The following is a 27,175-nucleotide window of genomic DNA, read 5'->3' as shown; positions in this document are numbered from 1 at the left end:
GGCTGGGGCATGACTGGGAGTGGTGTGGAGGTTGAAGAGAGATAAAAATAAAATAGCACTCCATGTAAGGAGAGCCTATAGTGGTATTTGTGCTGTCTAAGATTAAGAAAACACATCATACCAAAGATGGTTTGGATGGTGGCAGCATCAACATGGTCAGTGGAGAAAGGAAGCCAAAGAGGCTAACAGAACTACATCGGGTTCCTTATTCATGCATGGTGTACCATTCAAGTTTGATATCATGAAAGGACAAGATATGGGCTAAGCAAACCCCATCTGTTCAACCATCTTTATGCACAGAGGTATTTTTTAAATCCTGTTAAATATAACAATGAAATCAGCATTCCAAAAATTCAACATGACTCTTTCCCTACCCTATATATCCTCATATTTAGTAAGGTATGCATGCGATCTGTGCACACAAATGGTGCATTTAAACCCTCCCCAGCAAGCTCAACTCATCTCATAATTCCAGTGAAAGGACTGCTGCTGCTTACTTATTTAAGGAAGAGGAAACCCAGATCCAAAGACCAAGCTACAATTTTGCCATTTGATTGCATCCCATGTTCACAAACACAGGACACTGGTGTTTGTGGTCAGCAGTTCAGATGAGCCCAAAGCTGCAAGTTATTTCATTATTTATTTAGCTTTACTTGTTGACAAGAAGGACCTGCAATAAAACATAGCACATTTTCCTATAAGATTTCCTATATGCATGGTTGCAGCCTGCCACTCCCTCCAAGCAGGGTAATTTAGCTCTACCCAACCCATATTACATTCCGCTTTTCCAACTATTACTCTATTCTGTGATACTGAGCATATTCAGTTTGCTCTGAGGTGTTATGTGGCCCCTTAGATATTAATTATCTCTATGCAGGGAAAGGGATCCCTTAGGGAAGAAAGTAGCCAACCATGCTCACAGTGTGAGCTTGCCCTGAACATAGGCTGAAATCTTATACACACTTATGTGAGCATAAACACTGGACACACATGAGTAAACCCAGAGGACTGCAGCTAGAGTTTCTGAGACTTCAGCAGGCACAGTCCCCAACCACCCAAGGTTTTCATCAGGACTATGAGAACTAGAAGCTTCTTTTTTCTCCTTCTTTAAAGATAGCTGCTCTATACAGCCGTATTATGTGGATACTCTTGCAGAAGAATAAAAGCACATAACATTTGTATATGTTACTGATCATGTACAAATAATACGTATGCAAAGCATAGGTTTTAAATTTGTAAGGGCCTATCCTATCCTATAGTATATATATTTAGTGTATTGGCAACTGCTAATAAATGCAGTCCTCTGGATGGTATACGTTACACAGAACAGCAACAGCAGAGTTAAGTCAGTGAGATTAGCATGAGTGCAGTGGGTCTTGGAAATTCACAAAGAACCTCAGAGGAAGGTGTTATTACAACAAGCAGTTGTAGCTTTCCAAGCCTGAGCAGTTTAAGACATATCTTTTCCCATTCTATGTTAATGGTTGCGTTTTCATGACATTACAGCCCATCATGGGTAACAAGCCAGGATGGGTTGTTGTGTGCTATGATCCTGGAATGCTTCCCATAGGGTGGTTTTTTGTGGGCAAAAGGAATATTGTGAAGCCATGCCTTGTTTTAGTGATTATCATGCCATCTGAACCTAGGCAACTAATCCCATTGTGGGTAGAATGAAGCAGCAAGCAAGTCACTCAGTAAAAGCGTCAAGAATCCCTTGCTTCTCTTGTTGAGTTCTCATGGTCCACTGCATGTGACAGCCATCCCACTGATGCCTAAAAGGAGTTACTATCACTTGCTCAGTCTCCCTCACTGTGGTTGCAAGCCCTGTATATGTTTGTGTCAAAACCCCTGGATTCAGGAACCCTAAATTTTGACAGTTCCTGGCAGAACTGACAATTTCTATAAATGGGGTGGCTCTAGCACTTAGAATCTCAGGAAAAGGTGGAAAAGTACTGAGAACACTGAGCAGAGTTGGTTCTAACCGAACCAAAAAACAAAATCCTGGGAAATTTTGCTGCAAAGATGGTGATCTACTTTTGTAAAGATCACATGTGGATTTGATTTCTGTTGACAGCTTACCTATCAAGATATCCCAGACTAAAAAAGTAAGTTCTCTGCTCTTTACAGCTTCTCTAGGTAAATGTTCATGGCTTGTGTCTGCTCCAATTTAACAGCAAACAATTCCCACGATGTTGCCCAGGCAAGGTTTTCCACTTGTACTTCCTGCAAGTACACACGTCTGTACTTGCACAAGTTAAACTATTTTTAATTGACTAAAAATGCACAAATTTCTTGTGCTTATTTTTTAAAGGGTAGTGAACCAGTGCTAGCCCCTCCAACATGCCACTTGGCACTTTGAAGGGACTTTAACTGGCTATCTACTCTGAAATTGTAAAAAGTGATCTCTAAAGAGAGAGACTAGGAGAAAAATCTGTGGTGAACAAAAAAAAAGAAAAAGAAAAAAGACTTGCAATCGCAGCAAGGAGAGGAGATGAAATAGTTTTCACTGCCTGGGATACCAGCTGGAGGACCAAGAGCTGGGAGAGAAGGGAGAGCTGACCCATGGTAAGTCTGATTATTTGCTGATTATTGCTTATTCATAGGGAGGTTTACCATGAAGTGTGAACAGGGCCAATATGTAACTATAATATGTTAAATAAACTTGTAAGATTTACCACTAAAGCAACTGTACTTTTCAATCCATAAGATAGGCAATAAACCACAGATCAGGCTCATTTTTCCACAGAATAGTTTGTAAGGCTTCTCTAAAATGGGGTCTGTGTTTTAAAGTGTTTCCACTAATACCAGTTAGAAGGCTAGATATCAGGAAAAGCTTCCTCACTGTCAGAGCAATGCAACAGTGGAACCAGCTGCCCAAAGAGGTGGTGGGCTCTCCCACACTAGAGAAATTAAAAAAGAAACAGCCATCTGAGTGGGAATTGGTGTAAATTAGTGTCCTGCAAAGGCAGGGGGTTGGACCCAATGGCCTTCATGGCCCCTTTCAACTCTACTATTCTAGGATTCTGTGAAATACAGCTAAAAACACATTTCCAGCACTTCATCTATTCTTCATTGTGAAGGCTTGCCCCACACACTTAAGGAACCCGTACTTCATACCTGTGAGCAATTCTGCATAACTACATCTTTCCAAGTTCCAGGAAGTGTTTGCTCTAGTTTTTTTCTGTTGGAAGGTGAAATAATTGGGGTGCAATTCTATGCATGTTTAAACAAGAAAAAAGAAACTACTAATTGCCAGCAACTAGGCTGCTAATCAGTGCATGGCATCATGGTCTTATCACTCCAAGAAAACTGAATGGATTGTCAATTGTACAGGCTCAATTCACATATTGGTTTTAACCTTTAGTCTCTGAACAACTTATGCTCTGGTTACCTGAGGCACCTATTTCAGTATGAACCTGCATTGCTATTAAGATCTACAGGAGAAGTCTTTTAAAAGACACCCTTCCTTTCAAAGGACTACTTGTCAAGCACACAAGAAAAGTATTTCTTCTGTATGATCCCAAATTCTGGAACACAGTCCCTTCAGAGTTGTGGCTTTTGACTTCCTGTCTTGCATCTTTTCATTTCAGCTTTTGAAAATTTTAGGGTTGCTAGGGCTTTTTAAGATGGCTTTTAATATTTTATTATGCCTTTATCTGATTATGAACTCTTTGTAAACTGCCTTGGTTGACTTCAGAAAGGCAACTTATAAATATAATAAATACATATATAACATTTTATCCATTCAAAATGACTAAAATAATTCATTAATCCTACTTTATTATTCTGTTAACTCCATTGTCATATATGGCACAACTGTCTCCCTAAATGGTTTCCTGCTTTTGGTGTCTTTAAAGATTCATTATTATTGCTCTTAATGTTAATAACAATACGCACCTCAAAGCCCTTTTGGTTCTCACTTATGTCTGTTCACATTTCCCTTTTAAGCAACTGCCACCAGTAGTAGTCATTCCAGCAGGCAGCAGCAGAGGAAGATGATATAGGAGGTATAGTACGGCCATTCTATCAGTTTTGCTGAAAGTCCACTATTATTTATTTGTTTGTTTATTTGATTTCTATCCTGCCTTTTTCCTACAAAGGGCTCAAGGCAGCTTACATCTCCTCCTCCATTTTATCCCCACAACAACCCTGTGAGGTAGGTTGGGCTGAGAATCTGTGACTGGCCCAAAGTCACCCAGTTGACTCCATAGCTAAGCGGGGACTAGAACCCAGATCGTCTGAGTCCCAGTCCCATGTTCTTAAACACTACACCACACTGGCTCTCCTCTTTTCCCCTCCTCTTTGTTCCCCACCCTTTATTTATTTTGCATAATTTCTTCTTAGACTGTAAGCATGTGTACAAGTATCAATTCTTTTTATTCAACTTATGTAAACCATGCAGGGAGCTGTTTTGGTTGAGGAGCAAAATTAAAATGTGAAATAAACAAGCAGTATTATAATTATTCAAAAGAGCATGCATGTCGCCTTTCATCTCAATGCTTCCCTGGGCACTTTACAACAAATTATCCAATTGAACCACAGGTATTAACTGATCTTGGTTGTGTGGCAGGGAGTAATCTTAATACTGATCTCCAGTTCTCCACTCCTGTCCCCCAGTCTGTGGGAAACAGGCCTAAATTGTCCCGAGGCTCAGTCCTCATAATCTGTTTTGACAGGCATGGCTCATGCATCCATGTGAAATAAAGAAGAGGGCTCTCCTGAGCTACTGCAGAGTACCTCTGCCTCACCAATTGTGTGACGGCAGTCAGCCTACAGTTTAGGATTTTGATTCCTGTTCAGGAAAGTTTGCGCTCCTCTCTCGCTCTCTCTCCCTGTACAAGCCAAGTTTTTATAAGTTACAAGCCAAGCATCCTGCTGAACAGAAAAAAAGCTAACCCACAGTATTCAAGGCAAAAATATAAGGAACATTCTTCGTAACAGCTCGGACTATTTCCGACTTCTTTCACTCCGTCTATTTCCATAAGAGAAGCCCAACTTCCTTATTTACTTCCGCGTATGCTCGTCTTCCATGGTATATTATTATACTCATGTATTATATACATATTTTACACCTTCCCTATGCCAGTGACATGAATGAGGTGAAGGTACTGAAAAACTGAGTTCAGGCTGGGGAAACGGTTCCTTTCTCCTCAATCGAAGAAAGGCTGTGTGGGGCCACTTCGGCTATTTCCGTCAAGGGAAGAGAGGAGGTGCGACGCGGTCTGGTGGGTTGGTGCGAGATTTCGCCTTCTTTCGGCTCTTTCCGTCAAAAGCGAGGGAAGGAGCCTGGTCTTCGAGGCCGTTCGTGTCCTCTCCGTTGCTACTCGGGAAGAAGCAGAGGAAGAAGTTTCGCCGTCGGGTTTTTTCGTCCCTTTCCGGCAGCTGCTCGGGAGGACTCGGCTCCTGACGGGCCGGGGCCTTCCTTTCGTTTACCTTCCCTCCTTCACGGCCCGGTTAACGGTCGCTGCCAGTTTAAATGAGACGGGGTCCGGGCCGCTGTTACCGCCGCGTCACCCACTGAGGCGGAGTCTGAGTCTGTCAGGAGCAGGAGGGGGGAAGAGGAGAGAGAAGGGGGCGCCCTCCCCCACCCCCCTCATCCGGGTCCTGTCCCTGAGGGGGGAGCCGGGGCAGGATGACGGTGCTGCAGGAACCCGTCCAGGTACGGACCCCGGTGGCGATAGGCCTGTACTGGGGACGGGGGCGGGGGGGGGGGGGGGGGAGGGGGGGGGGGGGAGAAAGGGGGAGGGGGAGGGGAGGAACGCGAGGGAAGCAGTACTGTTCCTGCTTCTCTGCTTTTTACCCTAATGTGATAAGGCTCCCTCCCCAACCCCCTTTCCTCCCTCCTGGGGAATGGGTTGGGGGCTTGGAGAGGAAAATCTTTAATTTAACTCTTCTTCTAATACCCTCCCTGCGGGTGTCGCGCGCACTTGTGTCCGCATCTCACATCTGTATCAGTCAGCCCCATTCTCTCCTTCCCTGGTAGGAATCATGTGTGATTTTAAAATATTCCTTACCACTTCATGTCCTTAACCCCCCCTTCCAAACCCTTTCTCCATCCACTTCAGCTTTCCTCCCCCATTTATATCCTAATAATTTCTTCCTAAGAGGGATCCCCTCTTCTCAGCCCCTTGTAAATCCTTTCTTCCACCTTCCAATTAAACACTCCTCCCTTTCTAAGTACCCTTTAGTTACTTATCTTGCTAATCTTGCTTTTATACGGGTGTTCTAATGGTTTCCCATTCAGTAGACCGAGCAACTTATACCTGCTTATCAGCACTGGATATTCCATCATTTCCTTGCCCTTAACCGTCACATTCCCAGTTTTGCTTACCATGAAGGGCCTTCTTTTTGCACAATTGCATTCCATGCGCATGTATCCTCCTTCGGTGCTCTCCCAGGATATTATTTCCTACCACCTGCTTGCTTGCTTCCCAAACCATTATCATGCAGGACTCTTGTTGGAAAGGCCTTGCTCATATGTGTTCCTTTCTCCTCTCCAGTGATATGGTGGTGCCCCTTCTAAAGAGGGCCGTATATTTGCTGCTCCTCTTATAATACAGGAAGAAAAATGTGACTAGGACTGGAACAGTATTTCAAAGATAGAGGAGCCAGAATTTCCAGGTGGTATTTACCTGGAGGAGAAAAGTTTTGCAAGTACTTGGAGGTATCATAAAAGGTTGGGAGTCAGGCAGACCAGGAAGGTGGGATTTTTCCAGCCCTTAGAGAAAGATGCCTTCTTCTTCATTACAATAATGCCAGCCTCCTGTTCTTTGCATCTGGTGATTATAGTGGTTTTTAACTATAGCCCCACAAATATCATAATTCTAAGGATTTCTTGGTATCCTGTGTGTACATTCCATAGAATATCATTTCTTCATTCTTTGTCAGTATCCTATATGTGCTAACTGTCCTTTTGCTCACTTATTTAGTATTCAATGCCATCTTTTTGTGAAGGGCAAGTGGAAGCACCTTAAAAACTAAACATAAAAGGAATTTTTGTTAATACATAATATGAAAGCAGCCAAATAAAATAATATCCCAGCAAGATTAAAAGTGGGCAAAATGTGCTTTTTTGTTTTTCATGCTGACCTCAAAAAGTATGCGAAATACGGTTTTGTAGCACTCACACAAACAATGCTTAGGTTCAGGGTTTTTGCAGGTATGTAATGAAAGGGAATTGTAGGCAGCTGCCAGAAAGTCTTTAGTGATGCACCCAGTAAAAGTCTCTGTATAATTCACTGTGGCTGACATACTGTACCTTAGGGAGATATAAACAATTGCTCAAAAGGTATGAGCACCTCTCTGACCCTGTCTTGCTCAATCAGTTCAGAGAATTTGGGAGTACTATTCCTTTGAATCCCTGATTGACCTTTAAAAGTGGGGGAATAATTTAGGCCATTGACGAGATAATTACTCAGTCTTCTCACATTCCATGACCAGATTTGTTCCTTGATTTTCTTTCTGGGTGATGGCAAGGAAAACAATTGGGGGACAAAGAACATTGTGAAGAAAAACTTGAGACTAATCTTATTGAACACATGCTGGATACCGTTTTGGGGGGATTGCTCCATGGTGTTAATAGCAGTAAAATAAACTTATTTTTCTGTCAACATTACATGTTCACTAAGCCAGTCCTAGGAGCTTTTCAGAGCAGTGAAATCTCTTAATATAAAGAGAATCATCAGATGGTGTATTGGTAACCTGTTGTAGATAAAGTGTCTTGCATCCATACCAACTTTGATTCTACATCGATAGAACCTATGTACTTTTGCTAACTGCTTACCTTGTTGTGGATACTTTTTTGCTTATCATTTTGTGAATTTGGAAGTATGAGATTGATCACTTGTGTGCTCAGCCTTTGCTTGTCTTGGCTAGTTGAGGTAGCCAAGCAGAAGGAAGGACAGTTAATTAGCAGTTACCTGAATGAGGAATTTATATCATCTGGTTTGAAAATTGTAGTAAAGTGCTGTCTGCTAAAGGAGTATGTTCTAGATTTCACCATATTAGACAATGCCAGGGCAATGTCTAATATTCAATTCTTATGAAAAAATGGTTAAGTGTATGATGCCTTGATTTACTTTTCGAATCTGATAATTTTGACCCATTTCAGTCTTGCTTCCATCCCTGTTTTGGAACTGAAACAACATTAATTGATCTTTGAAGGAAAATCGATGAAGTGGGATAGGACTTGGAGACACAAAATACAGTGGCTCCAGTCATTCCTGAAGGAAAGCTTCTAGAAGATAGTACTGGGGGATGTTTGCTTATTGTCTTAGCAATTGGCCTGTGGTGTACCGCAGGGTTCTATATTGTTTCCTTCAGTATTAGTATAGATCTGGAACTTGATAGGTCATTGAGATGCTTGGAGGTTGTCACCAATATGCAATTGATTGCAACTCTGTATGTCCTTACCATACAGGCTGTGCAGGTACTGACTTGTTCTCTGAGGTCAGAGATAGGTTGCACTGAGCAAACAAGTTGCAACTTCAGTTGGACAAGACAGAAGTACTCTTGGTCAGTCGGCTATTTATGCAAGGATGTTAGCCTTTTCTGGATAGAGTTCCAGTCTTATTGAAAGACAAGTTTCTGCAGTTTAACAGAACATCAAGAAGCAAAGGTAGTGTTTGTGGCAAGACCACTTTTATTGTACTTCTGGTATTCCATGTGCCCCTATTCTTGGAGAAAATGGACCTGGTCAGGTATGCCTTAATTATCTCTAGACTGCATTACTGTAATAACCTGTTCTACTTGGAACAGCCCTTGAAGACTATTTGGAACATTTAGCAACTGCAAAACACTGTCACATGAGTTCCAGTTGATTTTGGGAACATGCTGCTTTCATGTACCACACAATTCAGTGTACCGGGCATTGCTTTTTAAAGCCCATCCTTGACCCCAATGAATTTGACAACTGTTTCAAGTCTTTTGATGTACTTTCAAATATCTCTTTACCTTTTGAAGTTTGCCTGGAAAGAGATGGGAGGCAACCAGTTCTGAGGTGGTACCCAGAATGTGTAACTTTTGCTCTAGGAAGTTGAGTTGCCTCCACTTCATGAGTGTTCTTCCAATGAAGACATTGCTTTTCCAGCAAACCTGCAATGTACATATTATATATGGCTCTTTTTCTTTAGTCCTGGCTTTTTTCATTGCTAGTTTTCTTTATTTTAGTTGATTTAAAAATATTTTACGGACTTGTTAGTATTACTACTTTTATTTTATACTTTTACTGGTTTTGTTATATGCAAACTTGAGCAATTCCACTTTAGAGATGGTAAAGTGGGGAATAAGTATTTTAATTAATGTGTGCCTCATTTCTTGTTTGGCCTTATAATGGGGCCTAAAGTTCTGGTTTGGGATTTCTTGTTCTGGGCAAGTTTTTCATTTTCTATTATTGTTGCCCAGAGACCATATTTAATCTCTCTGTAATTCCCATCTTCTCCTGTTCCTTGCTTTGGATGTTTACTCTTAATGACAAGAGAAGGAAGTGTCAGCCAAATCATCCATCTTGGAGTTTCATTTTAACTACACACACTTAAAGGGTTCGATGCAATTTCAGGTGCATAATATTTGAATTGTGGGCTTTGTTTAACATAACTTTTCTCCACTCTGATTCCTGTTTAATATTCAAGATGCATGGTTAGTATCTGTGATTGTATATATTCCTTCTTGGAAATGGAGTACTAGGTCCTAATGCCTTTTTAGTTTTTCTTGCATATTTAGAGGAGACTTTGCTATGACTTTTGTTGCTTTCTAACAGTAGCCACATTTATAATTTCTTAGGATAATTCAGTGGTAGCGTGGGCACAAATCCTAACAATGCAGCCTTAGTGTGGAAAGATGTAATGACCATGCTGCTATTGATGAAACCACCTGCAATCTGCAACCATTTAGAGCTAGATGATAGTTTTTCTCTCCATATATAAGTGATGCTGTCTGTCAACCAGAGCCTTGGAGCACCCTGAGGAGGGTGGATGGATAGAACCCCAAATATTTATGGCCTTGATTGTTGTCATTACCATATAATAGCTAAGTCACAAATGCTAATACAACATGCTTGCAAAGCTTGGGAAAATATTTTGATTTCTTGCATGTCAGAATCAAACATTTGAAAGATTCTGTCAGAACCTAGCTACTAACCTGGTGCAGTGGTAAAGAAAAAAATCAGCATAATTTTTGGATGTCCAGATGCTTGAGGTTTTTCTAGCTCTGTATGCTTGTAACATATAGGTCTGACTATTGCAGCTGTATTGAACCCTAAGAATACAAGTTCCCTAGATGATGCCACAACTAAGTTTTCCCTAAGTGTCATGTTTGTGTTCCTTGTTCCCACTGCTGTTACTGCATTTGCTAATGAAATTGCTTCAGTTCTTTACAAAAGGGGTGATTTTATTTGAAAACAAGGCGCATGGGAAATACATGCCTTGTTGGAAACCCAGTTGCTCTTGCAGGAGGTTTCTAGGAGCAAGATTCTGCTTTCAAACATGGCACACACTGTTTGCGTGCTTTGTTTTCAAGCTGCAGCCACAGACAATATGGAAATTGAGACTACAGAAAAGGCTAAAAGGCCCATGTATGGCCCGTGGACCGTAGGCTGCCTAGTCTAGGCGAAACAAACAATTTCTGCTTTATTTAGCCCCTTGTACTATCAGGAGGACCCAGGTGGGAGCAAACACTGTACCAATACACTGTTTGTTTATGAAAAGCCAATATTCTCTAGAATCTTGGCTTTTAGTATCATGTAAACAGTACCTTTATGGGATGCTGTAAGTACAACTGAGAATAAACATATAATGCTTATATAGCACTTTCCCCCAATATTTGTTGTTACTTTGGAGTATTGGGTTAATGCAAGCAGCCTAGCTCCCTCTGCCTGGCTGTTGATATAAATGCCCCTGTTGTTTTTCCTGAATTACCAATTACACTTGTAACAGAAACATATAAATATCAGCCACTGTGTAAATAAGATTTATTGCAGCACATATGTGGACATCTTGGTTGTCTTTTTATCTTCCACCACCTTTTCCTTGTTAGTTAGCACATCTGAATGTTTGAATTTATGTACAGGCTACAAAATCTGATAGTTACCCCAAAACTTACCTTGGGTGTTCTTTTTTAAGGAGAAGAAGAAAATCAATTAACATTGAAGAAGGAAATGAAGAAATAATTCCAAGTGTTGTATTTTCACAGAATCTTTAACCTGATTAATGTCTCACTTTCTTAGAAAATAGAAACTACTTTCTGCACCAGCGGTTCCCAATGTATCAAAGCTTTGTTGTACCCTTTGCAAATCTAGTATATATCCCCATCATTGCAAATCCACATACTTGTCCCATCCATTTCCTATGCTTTCTGACTTAAGTTTTCACTAGACGTTCTGGTATCTTTTCTATTTCAATGTGGTTGAGAGGAGATGGGGAAGCATGTATGAAAGTTTGGGAGGAGAAACATGTCTGTCTTCAATTCAGGACAGGAGGAAGGACAATACAAATAGGGAAAACACTGTCCTAATTTTCATCCAGGTTGGTTTTCAAAAAGGCTTACAATACCCATAATTAAAATAATTAACCACCCTCCCAAAATTATCATTATTATTACTACTACTATTGTTTTCAAAAATGTTTATAATGGCAAATGTTATTTTACTGCCTATATCTGTTTTAGAATCAGCTTAGAACATAATTGTAGGCAAATGTACATATTAAAGCAGAGATAAGGTTCAAAGAAGATTTATTACCAGTGTGGTGTAGTGGTTAGGAGCATGGGACTGGGACTCAGACGATCTGGGTTTGAGTCCCCGCTCAGCCATGGAGCCAACTGGGTGACTTTGGGCCAGTCACAGACTCTCAGCCCAACCTACCTCACAGGGTTGTTGTGGAGATAAGATGGAGGAGGAGAATGATGTAAGCTGCCTTGAGCCCTTTGTAGGAAAAAGGCAGGATATAAATCAATCAATCAATAAAAATATTACTGTTATTGTCTCTTTCAGTATATTTGCTTGCAATGCTAATCTTCACATTTCTCTCTTTCACCCCACTTTAATGCAGGCTGCTATATGGCAAGCACTTAACCACTATGCTTATCGGGATGCAGTGTTTTTGGCAGAGAGACTGTATGCAGAAGGTATGTATCTGTTGTGTTACAGGGTTTTTGGTAGGTTTGTATTATGAAGAGCTGCTGTTTCAGCTTTATTCATTGAGCCATAATGTCAAGATTCATGGGGGAAGTCAGCAGGTATGGTCAAGAACGAAGTGCTAATATAAAATGGATTAATGGAATGGAAGTTCTACTGTAAGCTTAGAAACATATTAATTGGATTGTGTTTTCATGATGCTGTCAAAGGAAGGTGGGCACAGTGCTTAATATTTAAAAATAGGATATCAGGTCTTGGCCCTGTTTGAGAGCTTTGCCATCTGTTTGAAAGAAACTAATTCCATGTGCATGGAGATCATGCAACTGCTAAGTGTGGTGCAGTGCAGTGTCCTCCACTCAAGATGCAAGTAAGCCTTGGACTACTTACTTGTATGACCCATCGCATGGCGTGAAGTGTGGCAATGAGATAAAGCAATGTGGAGGGAAAGGGGAGTTGATAAGGTAGCTGGAGTAGTGTTTGTATATAAGCATAAGGTATTAGCCCCAACCTCCTACCCTCATGTACCCTCTTTTCTTCTTTGAGGCCACTTTCTTACCTCAGAAGGGCAGCCAGTGCAGTCTTTTCTGTGTTGGCTGTGAGAAAGTGGGGTATAAGTCCTGCCTTTGAAGTTCCAGTTCTGTAGTCACAGGACGTCAAAGCTGGGTCTCTGAATAGACAGAGGAGGGAGACTATAAGATTGTGCTTGAATGTATGTTATTACATTAAATTATTCCATATTTGCTTACTTTAAAGGGGGGCATGCATACAGATGAGAAACACGGTGCTAAATGAACATGATTAAAGGGCAGGAATAGCTATGGGACTGAATAGTGCCTGAAAGAGTTCCTTCCTCCAGTACCATTTACACCAGTGGTTAAGAACACTGCACAGCTTGCAACATTGAGTAGTAGGCTGGAGCACATTGGTGGTTGTCTGTTGTATAGCAGACCATGTTGTTCCTGCAAGATGCTGAAGTTCAGGGATCCTGCATGCTTGCCATTAAAAGGATTGTAATCAACTCTGCTAAAATAAAGTAAGTAAATAACCTTCTCATTTTCTTTTATACTGGACTGGCCAGGAATTAGAAAGCAACTGAACTCTTTATACCCAGAAGTTCAACTGATGGAAAGATTGTAATGCTTTCTGTCTCCCACTCCCTTCATTTCTTCAGTGCACTCAGAAGATGCCCTGTTCTTACTGGCGACCTGCTACTATCGCTCAGGAAAAGCATACAAAGCATACAGGCTTCTTAAAGGACATAGTTGTACCACCCCACAGTGTAAATATTTGCTTGCCAAGTGCTGCGTTGACCTCAGCAAGTAAGTTGCCTCCTTAATTTGACAGTGCTGCTAGACATGAGAGTCATGGTTTTTAAGATGCTATGTCTTCGAATAATCACAGAATTGAATTTATTTTTGCTTTTCAGATATGGGCTTAATAAACAATAGTCTTTATGCTAAAAATCACTAAACATGCTGAAGTGTTCACAAAGGTGTTGATAAAAATATTAAAATAGCTTCTTAGATCAAAGTACCCAGCTTGGGCTTTTAAGTGATAAGGTTTATACCTGTTATGTATTTGGATCTCTAGGATTGCTATCAAAATTATACATTGTAGTTATAAATATTTACATTTTGTACTGTATTTGATATGGTATTTTATATTTTAAATTGTTGTGAAACACACAGAGCTTTGGCTCTTAGGTGGTATAAAAATGCAATAAATAATACACACATCTTCCCTCAACAAGCTTCCTTCACCATTGACCAAGTTGCTCTAAAGTCATGAAACCCTCAGAAATAGCTGTAACTAATATAATGTCAGCAAACAAACAGCTTCACAGTTTCTGTGAAGGCTGAGGAGTTGACCACCAGGAAGGCCAAGAGGTAGAGAAGTTAAGGGACAGAGTCATGGATTGGAGGGAGCAGAGTGGGAAGAGGGCTAAGGACAAGATGAGGCCTTGGAAAATGCTAGGGAGCTGAAGAAAGTGGGAATCAATGTGGAGGCAGGTCTGTGGAAAACAGCAGGCAGGAGTGGCTATATGCTGTTGGCAGGAATGTAGTAGACAGGGAGAGCAGGGGCTTGTGGGCCAGACAGTAAACATCACAGTGCATGTGTATATGCATTAAATTTCTTGTAATGTTTTCTGTGCATCAGTCATTTCATTAACTATATTTTTGTTCTGCCCAATAGCTAAAGTTCTGTGGGCAATTTACAAAATAATATAAAAATATAAAATAAAAGCCATATATAAACATAAACAGAACACAGAGATATGTGTAGATTTAAACAGTGTTAAACAGGCAACAAGAACAATTCAAGACCTGATTAAAATCTCAGCATATACTGCCATATGCCTGAGATAAGAAGGTCTTAATCTGGTGTCAAAATGCCTCCAAATGGAGAGAGCATTCCATAATTAGGAAGCCACAACTAAGAAGGCCCTCTCCCTTGTTGCTGCTTTCTGAGCCTCATTAGGAGCAGGGCTTTTGAGGTAAGTTCACTTCATCATCTTTTGTATTCCCAAACCATGAATGGCTAAGTCAGAACCATGAAATATTTTTTTTAAAAAACATTAAAATATCCCTGAATGTGGCAATGTTATTATACTTTTCTTTACACTTCTTTCCTCACTACCTTTTTATTCTTTCCTTCTGCCATTGCAATGTCAGAATATGGTGACCTAAGTGATGAAAAAGACGTTGCCTAAATAGCATCTCTTTCACCAGCGGTTCTGCTGGCAGGGATATTCTAGGTGATTAATTCCTATTGCTGAAAAGTTCTCCGAGACTTGGGCTGCTACCCCATGTAATTCACCCCAAGCCAAAGAAAGGGCAGCAGCCTCCACACAGAATTCCCACTTCTGCTGTGCATTAGTTGCAAAGTGCCACTGAGGGGAGGCACAGTGATGCATGATCTACCATAGCTTCAATTTCTTACTCATTCTAGAGCTTGATGAGGAAGCCACAGGGAAAAAAATTGTCTGCAGGGTAAGTGAATTTTGAGAATGGGGAGAATGTTTAAATAATCCAAAGCACTATACAATAACAGCCATATGGGAAAGGTTTTGTAAATGGAGAACTGCAGCTGAGGGCACTTGATTTGCCTGTTGGAGAGCTGGGATTTAAATCTGTTTTGGCTACACTAACAATGCTATCATTCCTTTTTTCCCCTCTAAACTGTTTTCAATTTATCTTTATTAATTTATTGTTCTTAAACAGACTTGCAGAAGGAGAGCAGATCTTATCTGGTGGAGTATTCAACAAACAGAAAAGCCACGATGATATTGTGACAGAATTTGGTGACTCTGCGTGCTTCACACTTTCACTCCTGGGGCATGTATACTGGTATGGCTTTCCTTCCTTTCAGGGATAAGCAATCATTCCTTGATGCTCTCTGCTTCTGGGATGTTCTTAAATGGTTATGCCATTGTTATGCTCCAAATTATAGGTATACAAGCTTTCCATAGCAAAGATCAGCCTAGGATCAACATTTGTGAAAGAGCATCTCCTGCTGCATCATAAAACTGAAGGCTGGAACATTTTCTCCTGAATAAATCTTACCTATAGGGAAAAGCACTAATGGTCTGATTTTGCAAGGAAATATAGGAATATAGTTCAACGTTGTCTCTCTTATGGCAGAACTTTGCTATTGCATAGAACAGCCCAAGGGTTATAATGTCCCATAGAACTGACACATCACTATCCAGCAGAGAATTCCTGTTCTAAAGACATGGTCTGTCCTGCCCATATTGTGCAGAGTTTCAGGATTCACTACACGACACTTTTGTCCCTCATGTCAAGATGTTTTAGCCCTGATCATGAGGAGATTGATTTTTTTTTTTTTTGGCAATAATAGTCAGAATTGTATTGGCATGGAATATACCCTTTCCCCAACACTGGAAAGGTATAAGTCCTCATCCCTGAGGTTTATAAGCATTTGGAAGCAGCAAGAAAGCCTGCTGTTTCCTCCTGCCTCTGGTGTCAAGCAGTCAGAAAGAGCTTCTCTTGCTGAGCCTAGAGAAGGTGCAGGTTCTGTCTGTTCTTGCATTAGGGTTTGGATGTACTAGCGAAGCCTTAGAATGTTTTTGAAGACCAGCAGTAGGTCAGAGAGGAACTCTCATCCTCATTGTCCCATTTGGAAGCGTATTTTTGGACACTAGCTGATTGCTCTTCATGTCAGATATCTTTCCTTTGGTTTCTTACCATTCCAAAATGGATTTGGGACAGCTTGACTAATGTCATCCTTCAAAGTAGCCCTTTTAAAGAAATATATATTTGCATATGCTTTATAGGACAGGAGCAAGTTGTTTAATCAGGAAATGTATGCACAGCTTTCTCAGATACTGCAAGAAAGATTTCTGGAATTTATCTATGGAAACAGTTTATTGTTTTTGTTTTCTGTTGAAATTTCTGTTCAGTGCTCTTTTTCCTCTCTCCTCCTCATTAACAGCAAGACAGACCGGCTTGCCAAAGGATCTGAATGTTACCAAAAGAGCCTTAGCTTAAATCCTTTCCTCTGGTCCCCTTTTGAATCATTATGTGAAATAGGTAGGTTTCATTCAATTCTTTCTCTGGGAAGAGATGGGTTTATTACTACCTCAGATATTCAGTGTTTCTTTTAGACTTGGCAGTGGGTGCAAAATGAGAGCTTTCCTTGCATCCAGACCTGCTGAACATTTGAGTTCTCTTAGGGCAACAGCATATAAACTGGAAAACCCCTTTGTAAATGTGTATTAACTTTCTCTTTGAGATTAGCAATGACTTAGATTGCATGGAAACATATGTTTCTGGATGCTTTCTCTGCTCTGTCCATTGAGCAAACTGCATTGTTTTTCATTAATACAATCCACTCTGGTTTTAAATATATTTGACTCTTAATGCCAAGCTTCCTTTTTTAATTCTGTAGTTTACCAGTTGTGAGCTGAATACTTCTGTTTACTTGTTGTCTCATTGTATTCCACCTCAAGGACTCACGATAAGTTAAACAAAACCAGATCTACAACTTAAAGACAGAATGCAGTATCATATTATAAAATAAACCAGTAACATGTGAAACAGGGCAGTCATCATGCTAACCAACTACATGGGGGTTTTCAATCTTGGAAAAGTGACAGAAAGGATTTGACCTCTCTGGATCTTGAGAATTCATGCTCTAGCTTTTCTTTTTCCATAAACATGGAATTCACTTCCACAAGTTGTAGAAATGGCCACCACTTTGGATGACTTTAAAAGGGAATTGGACAAATTCAGGAAGGGGAGGGCTATCGGTAGCTGCTAGTCGTGGTGATCAAATACTGCCTCCAGTATCAGAGACAATATGCTTATGGTCACCAGTTGTGGGAGAGCATGAGTAAGAGGGTTCTCTTGTACTAATGTCCTGCTTGGCCACTGTATGAACAGAATGCTAGACTAGATGGCTGGTCTGATCTTACATTCTTAACACAAGCTGACTTTCTTTGTGTTACCACTTTACTTCCTTATGACTTCAAAAAATAAATCAGAAATGTTGTGTCCTGTGGCAATTTTCTTAAGAGCTCTTCATTACTTCCTACCGTTCAGAGTGAGTCTTATAATGAAGTGACTTTCTGCAGTTGTTTCAGGCAATGGGTACAAGAGGCAATGCATGATAATAGCTAAATCACCAGTATAATGTCCTGGAGCTAAACTGGGGCTCAGTGCTGGTACAGAGGTTGGTGCTCCCATTTTTTGTTGTTTGGTAGGGTGCATGTGCATGTGTGTATACACACAGAGCGTGCAGATATTTAAATTGGAGACTATAGGAATCTGATAGTGCCATTAGCAGGTTGCAAGCAATCCATAAAGCATACTATATTCCATCTTACTTGCTATTTCCTGATCTTTGCTTGCTACAACCAAGAGTCCTTGTTGGCCAGTTTCCTTGCAACATGTTTGCATTAGAACCAGCAGTTTTGATTGGTTGTGTTTTTCCAGCATGCCTGCCTCTGGAAATTCCCTGTCTTATGCATGAAAGTTTATATATGCTTAGGACTTATTTATTTGGCTATGGATTTTCAGTCAAGGCTTATGTGGCTTAATTATCTCACACTTCATTCACAATGTATGTGAATGTATTATGTAAGAACCATAATTCAACCTTAAATGTGTGAGACACTCAGAATTGGTTATTCACAAATTGCTAGGCCTGATAGCTTTGTCCAGCCTACTCTTTTGAGTTTCTGTGATGCATAGTAATGTTGGTTTTCTTTAAGCAGTGACAATATTGCTGGTTTATAAGTTAACACCAGATCATTGGAGAATGTTAACATAAAGTCAGGAGTCATATCACAGGGCTGAATAGAAACTGCAATGGCCTCCAGACATTCCAGAGACTGGAGTCCTTGTACACGAAGCCCTACCTCCACCTGGGTGTCATTTAGAAACAAAAATGGAGCTCAGATCCAGAGCAGGGGCATGCATACCATTTGATTGTTTTGTTTGCTTCATTTGCAAAAAAGGCTTAAGGATAGTACTGCCACTTATTGGAATCTTATGTATGGCAACTGAGGTGGCCTATTATTTGAACTTGCTAGTGTTTAAAATGCAGGAGAAAAACTTTCAAGTTACATTGCACTCTGCTAAGCTTGGGTAGGCTTTTATGGGTATGCATGTAGGTGTGTGTATGTGTTTCTATGCCAGAGCATGTTGGCTCCAAGATAAAGGGAAGAAGTTGGGGTTAGTACATGCTTAATTGAATTAAATAGACAATTATGGTTGCCTTCCATATTGCAGAAAAAATTGCATGCAAGATAAGCTAAAAGAAATGTTTTTATTTGGAGGCAGTATGTTTCTGAGTACTTGATACATGGAACCAGCAATAGGGTATTACCTTTAGCTTCTTAGCCATTCCTGATCTTCCTGGATGCATAATTAATAATACCTAGGTGCCAATAGATGGATGTTCATATGCATCTAGTAATTGAAGCCAAAGCAGTCAGAACTAAACTTGCTGTTATGTGAATGGAAAGGCTGTGTTATAGCAGATTCTGGAATCCTGCGAACTGTGCACATGAGTAGAAAGGAGGGGTGATTTTGCTGATTTTCTAAAGGGAGGAAGAATCAGTGAAAATTGTTTCTCCTTACATCTTCTAGAGTGTTCAGTTAGCACAGTTTCACTACAAATAGCACTTAATACAGCCCAAATGCTGAGAACATTATCTAGTCTTTCATGCAGTATGGCCTTGTCTGGTATAACAGGTGCCATAAACCCCCATGGTTGTTTGTCTGAAGGTATCTGGCTGGTCATGGTTGGAAACAGATTGTCGATGTAGGACAAAAGGGGCTGTGGTCTAATTTAGCAATGTACAAGAAAACATAATCTCCTTGGAAATATAAAAATTATCAGTGAGGTCCATACCAGATTTCTACTGGTAAATCTCTAGTACTGGTCAGACTTAAGAGATCATGTGGAAAGCATGGAAAGGTATGCATATGAAGATGCATACCCTAATGGGTGTACTTAGTGGATACAGTGTGTTGTTATTTTGAGTTACTGGTTGTTCATAAGACCATTTAGCTGTACATTCCAGATAAGAATTCCATTCTTTGGGGTTTTGGATAGGAACAATTGATTGTAATATGTCCTTTTTCTCATTTGTATAACATCAAGAATAAGACTTTTCCCCCACCACAAATCCCCTTCTCTTTGGTCACAGGTGAGAAGCCGGACCCTGACCAAACATTCAAGCTAACATCTATACAGAACTTCAGCAGCTGCTTACCTAATACATGCACAACAGTGGTGTCTAATCACAATATACCCCACAGACAGTCTGAGACAGTTCTTATGGAAACACCACAGGACACACTTGTAAGTTTTTACCAACCATGTTTTGCTGTCAGCATTTACAGTGCAGGTGCTTACTACAAAGGAATTATATGCTATCTTTAAAAAGAAATGTGGTTTTTCCATTTCAGGAATTAAACAGACTCAACTTGGAGTCCTCCAACTCTAAATATTCCTCCAATACAGATTCCTCCATCTCTTATATTGACTCAGCTGTAATTTCACCAGATGCTGTACCTCTTGGATCTGGAACTGCCTTCTTAGCTAAACAGGCTCAAAATAAACCAAAAAGTGGCCGGAGTCTTCTGGGTGGACCAGCTGCTCTGAGTCCATTAACACCAAGGTAAGAAATTGGAAAATATGTACCCACAAGGCCACCTAGTGTTCATTGCTATAATAAAAATAATAGAATCCTGTGGAACTGTTAAGATCACACTCTTATTGTATCATAGGCGTGCCAGAGTGAAAAGCATACATTATTGTTAGAGCCAAAAGACCATTAAATGAAGAGTTCCAGAGGATCTCTCATATCTACTTACAAAGTGCAAACGTATACTAGAATAGTGACAAGATCACTGATTAGTTATAAGATATATCCCTAGGTCTTCTATGTAATTTTTCTGCTCATCAGGGGAGATAAAGCTATGGATCTGGTGAAGATCAAAAAGTTACAAAATCAATTTGCTGGTAAATTGGTTCTGTAGTCCCTTGGAATTCTTTCCATTGTTGTCCTTCAGGTTACCAGTAGTATTTTTGGAGAGATTTGAAATGTTCTGACTTCTGAATCTTGCCATTTTAATGCTGGATTTGTGTCCTTTTACTCTTTTGTACTGAACACATGACAATGAATTTGATGAAGGGAAGCTTGTGATAAGTTGTCCTTTCAAACTAACCTACCTCATGATTGTTTTGAGGATAGATGTCAGTAGATTATTCATTAGGTCATCAGATGTCTGTCTCTTACCAGAAGGGCTGGAGGTTACTTTAAATTCCTGTATTTAACTTTGGTATATGCATATCCTTTTAATAAACATGATTACTGCCAAGCTGCAGGTGTACCCTTGACAGAAATTTACTTATACTGAAATGTTCTATATCCTAAAATCATTAGCCCAAATTTGAAAAATGTGTGTTGTCCTTTTGATTTTGGGAAAACAAAGACTTAGAGCTACCTCTTTCATGCCTCATTATTCTTGTTCTTGCATCCTCTTACCATCATGTTTTTAAGTTTTTTATATGTCCATGATGTCTAGAAACTTAATTTTTAAAGAAAGCCCAGTGCCCAGTGGGCGAATATACCTTCTTCAGTGTTTTCCTCAATTAATTTAATTAATTGATTAAGCTCAATTAAAACTCTCAACTCCCTTTTTAACATGAATGTTTTGAAATGTTTTTATATGTTTTCTCAGCTTTGGAATCTTGCCATTAGAAACTCCTAGCCCTGGAGATGGATCTTATTTACAAAACTGCACAAATTCTTCTTCTGTAATTGATGTGCCACCTCCAGGAGCCCCTTCTAAGAAGGTACATTCAAGGGTGTGCCTGTGCAATTGAAGGCAAGGGAATGTAAAATTCTCAATAATAGTTCTAAAAGGTTGCAAAAAGAGAACTTCAGCTTTGTTAAAGCAACATGACAGATGTTCTTTTTCTGTGTATTTGCTTTACAATCCTTTTACAGTCAAATATTCCAGAGAGAAGCAGCAGACACACTTCGTTTGATAGTCTCTGCACAAAGAACTCTTGCAGAAAATCACTTTGGTGACTTGATAGATCTGGAAATATTTCTTTATTTTTGCTATTCCAAGGACTGAGCTACAATGGCAGGCTTTAAACAACCTTCAAGTAACCTACGGTCTGTTTTATTTCTTGCATAACTCATGCCCACTGGATTCTCATAACATGTTAGTGTGCATGAGTTATGCAAATAACCCACAGCAAGACGCAGTGTGTCCTAGCCCAGTCATACAAGGGTTAGTTTGCTTGGGACAGGACTGGTGTTCTGTTTTAGGTTTTACCAAGCTTTTTCCTTAGAATTCTGTGATTCAGAAATCCAAATGCATTATGAAGAAAGCCAGGAGGGAGCTTGCTAATCTATACGTGATAGTACTCTGAGTTATAGTATTTCTGTCCAGAGGATTTTGCCCAGTTTATGCGTACAGAGGTTGAAGCATATAATCTTGAGGCTGTGCCACTTTGTGTTGCAGGGGAGAGATAGGATTCTTGAATGCTCTCCCGAGTAAAAAGGTTTGTTTTTGTTTTTGTTTTTGTTTTCAAGTAAAAAAAGACAAGCATGTGGCAGGGTGGTTATAGCTTAGCCCGCTTCCTGCTGTGTCATTTTTCTGATTAATGAATGACCATTGTTTTTATGCAAAGAAGTACTCCATAATAACACAGACTCTTCCACTTCCTTGAAACTGTGAGCTCACTCTGCAGCAGGAATAAATCAGGCCTTTCTCTATACCAGATAGGCAGGGGGATGGAAATAGTTATCACAATAGTAAGGATGATATAAGACAAGGTTAACTGTTGGCAGAAAATATATAAGAAGTCATTCTGCTGTGATGCCAGAAAGACTTTGCTTAACAAATTTGGAGGAGAAGAGGGAGATGGTTTAAACCAAGGATGGGCAATTACATGGCCTCCATGTAATTTTGGGCTACGGCACCTGTCTGCCTATAGCACTGATGGTGCTGGCTACAGCTGATGGCAGTTTCAGTCCAACATTATCCAGAGGGTCACATGTTCACCACCCCTAGTTTAAACTGTAAATTTCTTTATATATTTATATGTTCCCCATCCCTTGTATAAACTGTACATTTCTCTGTATATTTATAGGGTATCTCTTCCATTCTTAAAATTTCCATTTTGTCACTTGGAATGGTAGAAATGACATGCAAGATGAAGCCTCTTAGTTTGGTCATTGTTCAGCATAGGCTGTTACGGAAGCAGTTGGTAGAATTAATAGACAGTTGAAACCAGCATTGGTATGTTTACTACCTTCCCAACTCTGAGGGTAGACACAGGTGCATACATGTTTCCTAAGATAGGTAGCAAACTACACTCTTGCCAGTAAAGTGGATTACTTGGAAATAGCTTGTTTTGTCTGTTTCTTGGTTTAGAGATAAGGCAATATAATTGACCAGTTTAGCATCATAAAATCCTATTGGAAATATCAGAATGCAAAACTGTGCCCAATAGCTTTGAATGAAAATGCAGAAATTGATTTTCATGCATAACTTACTGGTGCTGGGTTTGCCTGTAGTGAGGAAAAAGGGGAAGGGCTAGCAGCTTGAAGGCATTTGCAAAAATGTATGGGTTACTCACGCAATGATGTGAAGACTATTTTCTGTTGATCATGCAACTTTCTGGATAACACAACAAATTAATTGCGTAGTTATGACTATGTTTAGAAGATTCCCCCACCCTTTTATAAGTAACAATGTCTGTGATAATGAATAACATATCAGACCTGTAATAACCTTAACCATTTTCATATAGACTGTCACCAGAATAAGCCAAGCTGGAACAAAGTCTGTTTTCTCTCAGAGTGGCAATAGCCGGGAAGTAACGCCAATCCTTGTTGCACAAACACAAAGTTCAGGCCCACAAACAAGGTATGAAATGTTGCTCTTGGCCTGGGCCATAATTTTTTCCTCTGTTTTCTTATATACATTCATAGCACATACAACAAATGTCTGAATCTGCAGTTTCTCTTACTGAACAGGATTAGTATCACAACGACCTTTAGGGGGGATTCTGATTTAGAGGTGTTCAGTCATAATCCCACAGGTGGTAATTGCTACTACTACTCTTAGTACTACATAGCTTTCTCCCATTATTATTATGCTCCCTGCTCTTGGGAAGTAAGAGTGGGTCACTATATTCCCTCCTTTTCACCCCCAGATTCCACAAGTAGCAGTTGACAGATATGTTCAGTCTTATAAACTGCCCAGAGAACTCTGGCTGTGGGGTGGTATAGCAAGCAAATAAACCAGTTTTGAATTTTCTTGCTGTAGTACAACACCTCAGGTACTGAGCCCAACTATTGCTGCACCACCTAATGTGCTGCCTCGAAGAAGTTCACGCCTGTTCTCTAGTGACAGCTCTACAACAAAGGTAAATATGAATTCTGCTGCCTTTGGGGATCAGATAGCAGCTGGGAAATGAGCTCTGAATTCCAGTAATGTTTGCTAGGAAATGAACAAGAGCCCGAATGGGAAGGAGAAATGTTTTATGGAATCATGCATGTAATTAAAATACTATGAATAAATCTATTATGGCGTAACTATTTTGGACTGGTATAAAGTTCATTCGAGCAGTCTCAAAGCCGCAAAGGTTTATGCCTTAATGAAGTTGCACATCTTTAAAGCACTACAAGATTTCTTGTTGGGTTTTCCTGCAAAACGGACTATAAAGGTACCAATTTGTAAGTTGTTAAAATGGAAGCATTAAAGATCATATATAACTACTTTTTGAAGATAGAATTTTCTTCCGCATGTGCAAGCACGCTTAACATTTTAAAATAAATCAATATATCAACAATACAAACTTTTTTAAAATGGCAAACAAGCTTCCTTTCAGTCTGTTTTTGATTTCTAACCTTTACTTTTTGATGGAAGACAGTAGGTATCTTCTTTGAAATGTACAATAAAGCCATACTTGTAAACTGTGGGCAGAATCCAAATATCCACATTCATTTTTGTCAGGGAAATATAAATAAATTAATGGCTACATATTTTTCTGTCAAAAAAAAAAAAACAAATGTGGTTTTACAGAGAGCTTGCTTTTTAAAAAAATCTGAGAACTGACAAACATGTTTGCAAAATGCTATGACCTTATGATCTTCACCTTCCTGATTTGCTGGAGATTTGAAAAAGTGCGAAAAACTTGGGGGTACTAGAATCTATATGGAGAACAATAAAAATCCTATGGATTTCATTGTGAAGAGGGAAAAGATCATGAGCAAAGATCCCTCTCAGCTTTGCTTTCCCTTGACAGCTCTCCATTGACAGCTGTCAAGTGAATGCAAGGTTAAAAAATAACCTATTTGAAGGCTGTCTTGGTCAATGTCCATGACTGGGACCTGCTGCACTTTAGCAGCAGACACTTATCATGATATTTCCCAAGCAAGACTTCCCATCTCCCTTCTCCCTCCCCCGAACTCTGAATTTTACAAAAATAATTTTGCACATTCAGTTGTGTGAAAAAACATAAGTGGCAAGCCACTGAGAGCTTCTCAGGGGTGTTACTTTGGCATTTTAGAGGGGCTTCCAGGAGCAGTCATTTTGGTGATTGCAGAAAGTATTTTCTGTGGGGGGAAGAAAGAGAAAAGGAACTGCAAATACAAAAGGCCTCACAAACAGAACAGGGAAAAAGGAGACATCTTCTGCCGTCAAGACCTCTGGAGGGACTGCCAGCAGAAAGATTGGTAGGAGACCATTATAGTGGGCCTGATTCCCTCTTGGGCACACAGTTATTGTGTTGGTTATTAATTGGGTGGGTTGCCATGTTGAGGAAGCTCACCCACTCCTTCCCTTGCCTGCTGACGAGCTCATGCTAGGTAAAAACTGCTTGGTATGTGGAACTGAGCTGAATTCTAGTACAGCTTTCCTCAGTGGAAGGCCGGAAGAGTATAGTAACAGAAGCTGGATCCAAACCTTTGATGGGCATCCTGCAATTTTTAATATAGCTGTTAATACTGTTGTAGAAAGTGTGTCTGTGTGTTCAGTAATAATTAATGTACAACGTTCAGACTAGTCCAAAACCATGGTACTTAAATTGCAACTCTTGAAATATTTGTGTGTGTGATAAATAATAGTTTGTGAGATACAGGGATTGATACTAGTTTGATACCTGCTGTCTGATTCTTGCACACTGCATTGTGGTTTGGATTGGATTAATTGGTGGTAGGTAAATGTGTCACTGGGAGCTGGGAGGCTTTGCTTTATAGTAGGGTGTTGGAATGGATCATTGGTTCAATTTTGTGGCTCTAATTCCAGAAAAAAGGCTATATTTTTAAAACAGGTGGGGAACCTTTTTTATTTGAAAGGCTGTTGACCCACAGGAAAAATCAATTGGGCCAGAAGGAAAAGAGGGTGTGGTAAAAGCCAAAAGTCGGTGGAGCTTGAAGGCTTGTATAGCATTCTCTCTCTCTCTCTCTTTTTGTGCCATCTTACATAAAATTAGGCCAAAGATTACAGGTTCCCCACCCCAGCCTTAGTGGGTTTCTCTAAATTTCTTTCTTTGAATATTATGCTTTGTTGGCTGTTTTCAGCTGCAGGATGAGAGTTCTTGAAACTGTTTGTTTTTCTCTCATAGGAGAATAGTAAAAAGTTAAAAATGAAGTTTCCACCCAAAATTGCAAACCGAAAGACAAAATGTAAAACTAATAAGGGAGGGATCACACAGCCAAACATAAATGAAAGTTTGGAAATCACCAAACTTGACTCGTCCATCATTTCAGAAGGAAAGATTACCTCTGTAACACCGCAAATCCAGGCATTCACATTACAGAAAGCAGCAGCAGGTGCGTGAAGTGTTCCTAACAATTCTTTTTGAGTAATTTTGTCTGGGGCATCCCAAAGGCTGTGGGTGGAGAATAAGACAAAGTAAGAAATGTATAGAAAATCCAGATTGGAATCAAGCTAAAATGCAGTGCATTCAAAACCCCTTTTCTTTCTGGCCCAGTCAGAATGATGTGCATATTCTCAATTGGAATTACAATTTTGCAGTAGTGGGGAAGTAATCAAGAATGCTTTGCCTTGTTCTAGTTTTGGCAGTCACATGGAACAACTCATAAATGTTGGCTTGTGATAAGTAGTTTTGGCTCAGAGTGCCAATTTGAACTTTCCACTTCTAGTCAGCACTTTATCAGCTAGTATTATTATTATTATTATTATTATTATTATTATTATTATTATTATTATTATTATTATAACATTTCTATGCCGCCCCTTGCCGAAACCTCGGGGCGGCTTACAACACGATAAAATACAATGAAATACAATAGCACATAATAAATTACCATTAAATACAAAATACAAAAAATACATTGGTTTACAAATATAAGATTAAAATTATCAGTATAACTTAAGTAAATAAAAATATAGGAGGAGAAAGAGAAGGAAGAAGAAGTTGCCCTGGCCAGATCATATGTTTTAACAATTCAAATGATAAAAAGGTCTTTACCTGGCGCCGAAAAACCAGTAACGACGGTGCCAGGCGGACCTCTTTGGGGAG

At 39.8% G+C, this 27,175-nt stretch overlaps 1 protein-coding gene across 4 annotated transcripts in view; it reads left to right on the top strand.

Moving 5' to 3' along the window:
- The first annotated feature begins 2,545 nt into the window (after nt 1-2,545).
- CDC27 (cell division cycle 27) overlaps nt 2,546-27,175 on the top strand; it is a 33,790-nt gene continuing 9,160 nt past the window's right edge. For 2 of the 4 annotated variants that reach the window (XM_044447085.1, XM_044447084.1), the window contains exons 1-11: nt 5,357-5,659; nt 12,045-12,120; nt 13,302-13,449; nt 15,352-15,477; nt 16,583-16,680; nt 19,806-19,960; nt 20,068-20,279; nt 21,346-21,460; nt 23,435-23,550; nt 23,953-24,052; nt 26,255-26,462. In XM_044447085.1, the coding sequence (XP_044303020.1) occupies nt 5,633-5,659; nt 12,045-12,120; nt 13,302-13,449; nt 15,352-15,477; nt 16,583-16,680; nt 19,806-19,960; nt 20,068-20,279; nt 21,346-21,460; nt 23,435-23,550; nt 23,953-24,052; nt 26,255-26,462 (1,381 nt within the window). In that variant the 5' untranslated portion in view covers nt 5,357-5,632. Of the gene's footprint in view, nt 2,566-5,356; nt 5,660-12,044; nt 12,121-13,074; nt 13,164-13,301; nt 13,450-15,351; nt 15,478-16,582; nt 16,681-19,805; nt 19,961-20,067; nt 20,280-21,345; nt 21,461-23,434; nt 23,551-23,952; nt 24,053-26,254; nt 26,463-27,175 lie in introns of those variants that run through there. The other 2 variants (XM_044447086.1, XM_044447087.1) reach the window with 2 other exon arrangements.

Source organism: Varanus komodoensis, unplaced genomic scaffold (genome assembly GCF_004798865.1).
Source record: "Varanus komodoensis strain SLA01 unplaced genomic scaffold, ASM479886v1 scaffold50, whole genome shotgun sequence".
Taxonomy (NCBI): Eukaryota; Metazoa; Chordata; class Lepidosauria; order Squamata; family Varanidae; genus Varanus; species Varanus komodoensis.
Note: the sequence above shows the minus strand (reverse complement) of the source record. Positions and strands in the feature narration are given on the sequence as shown.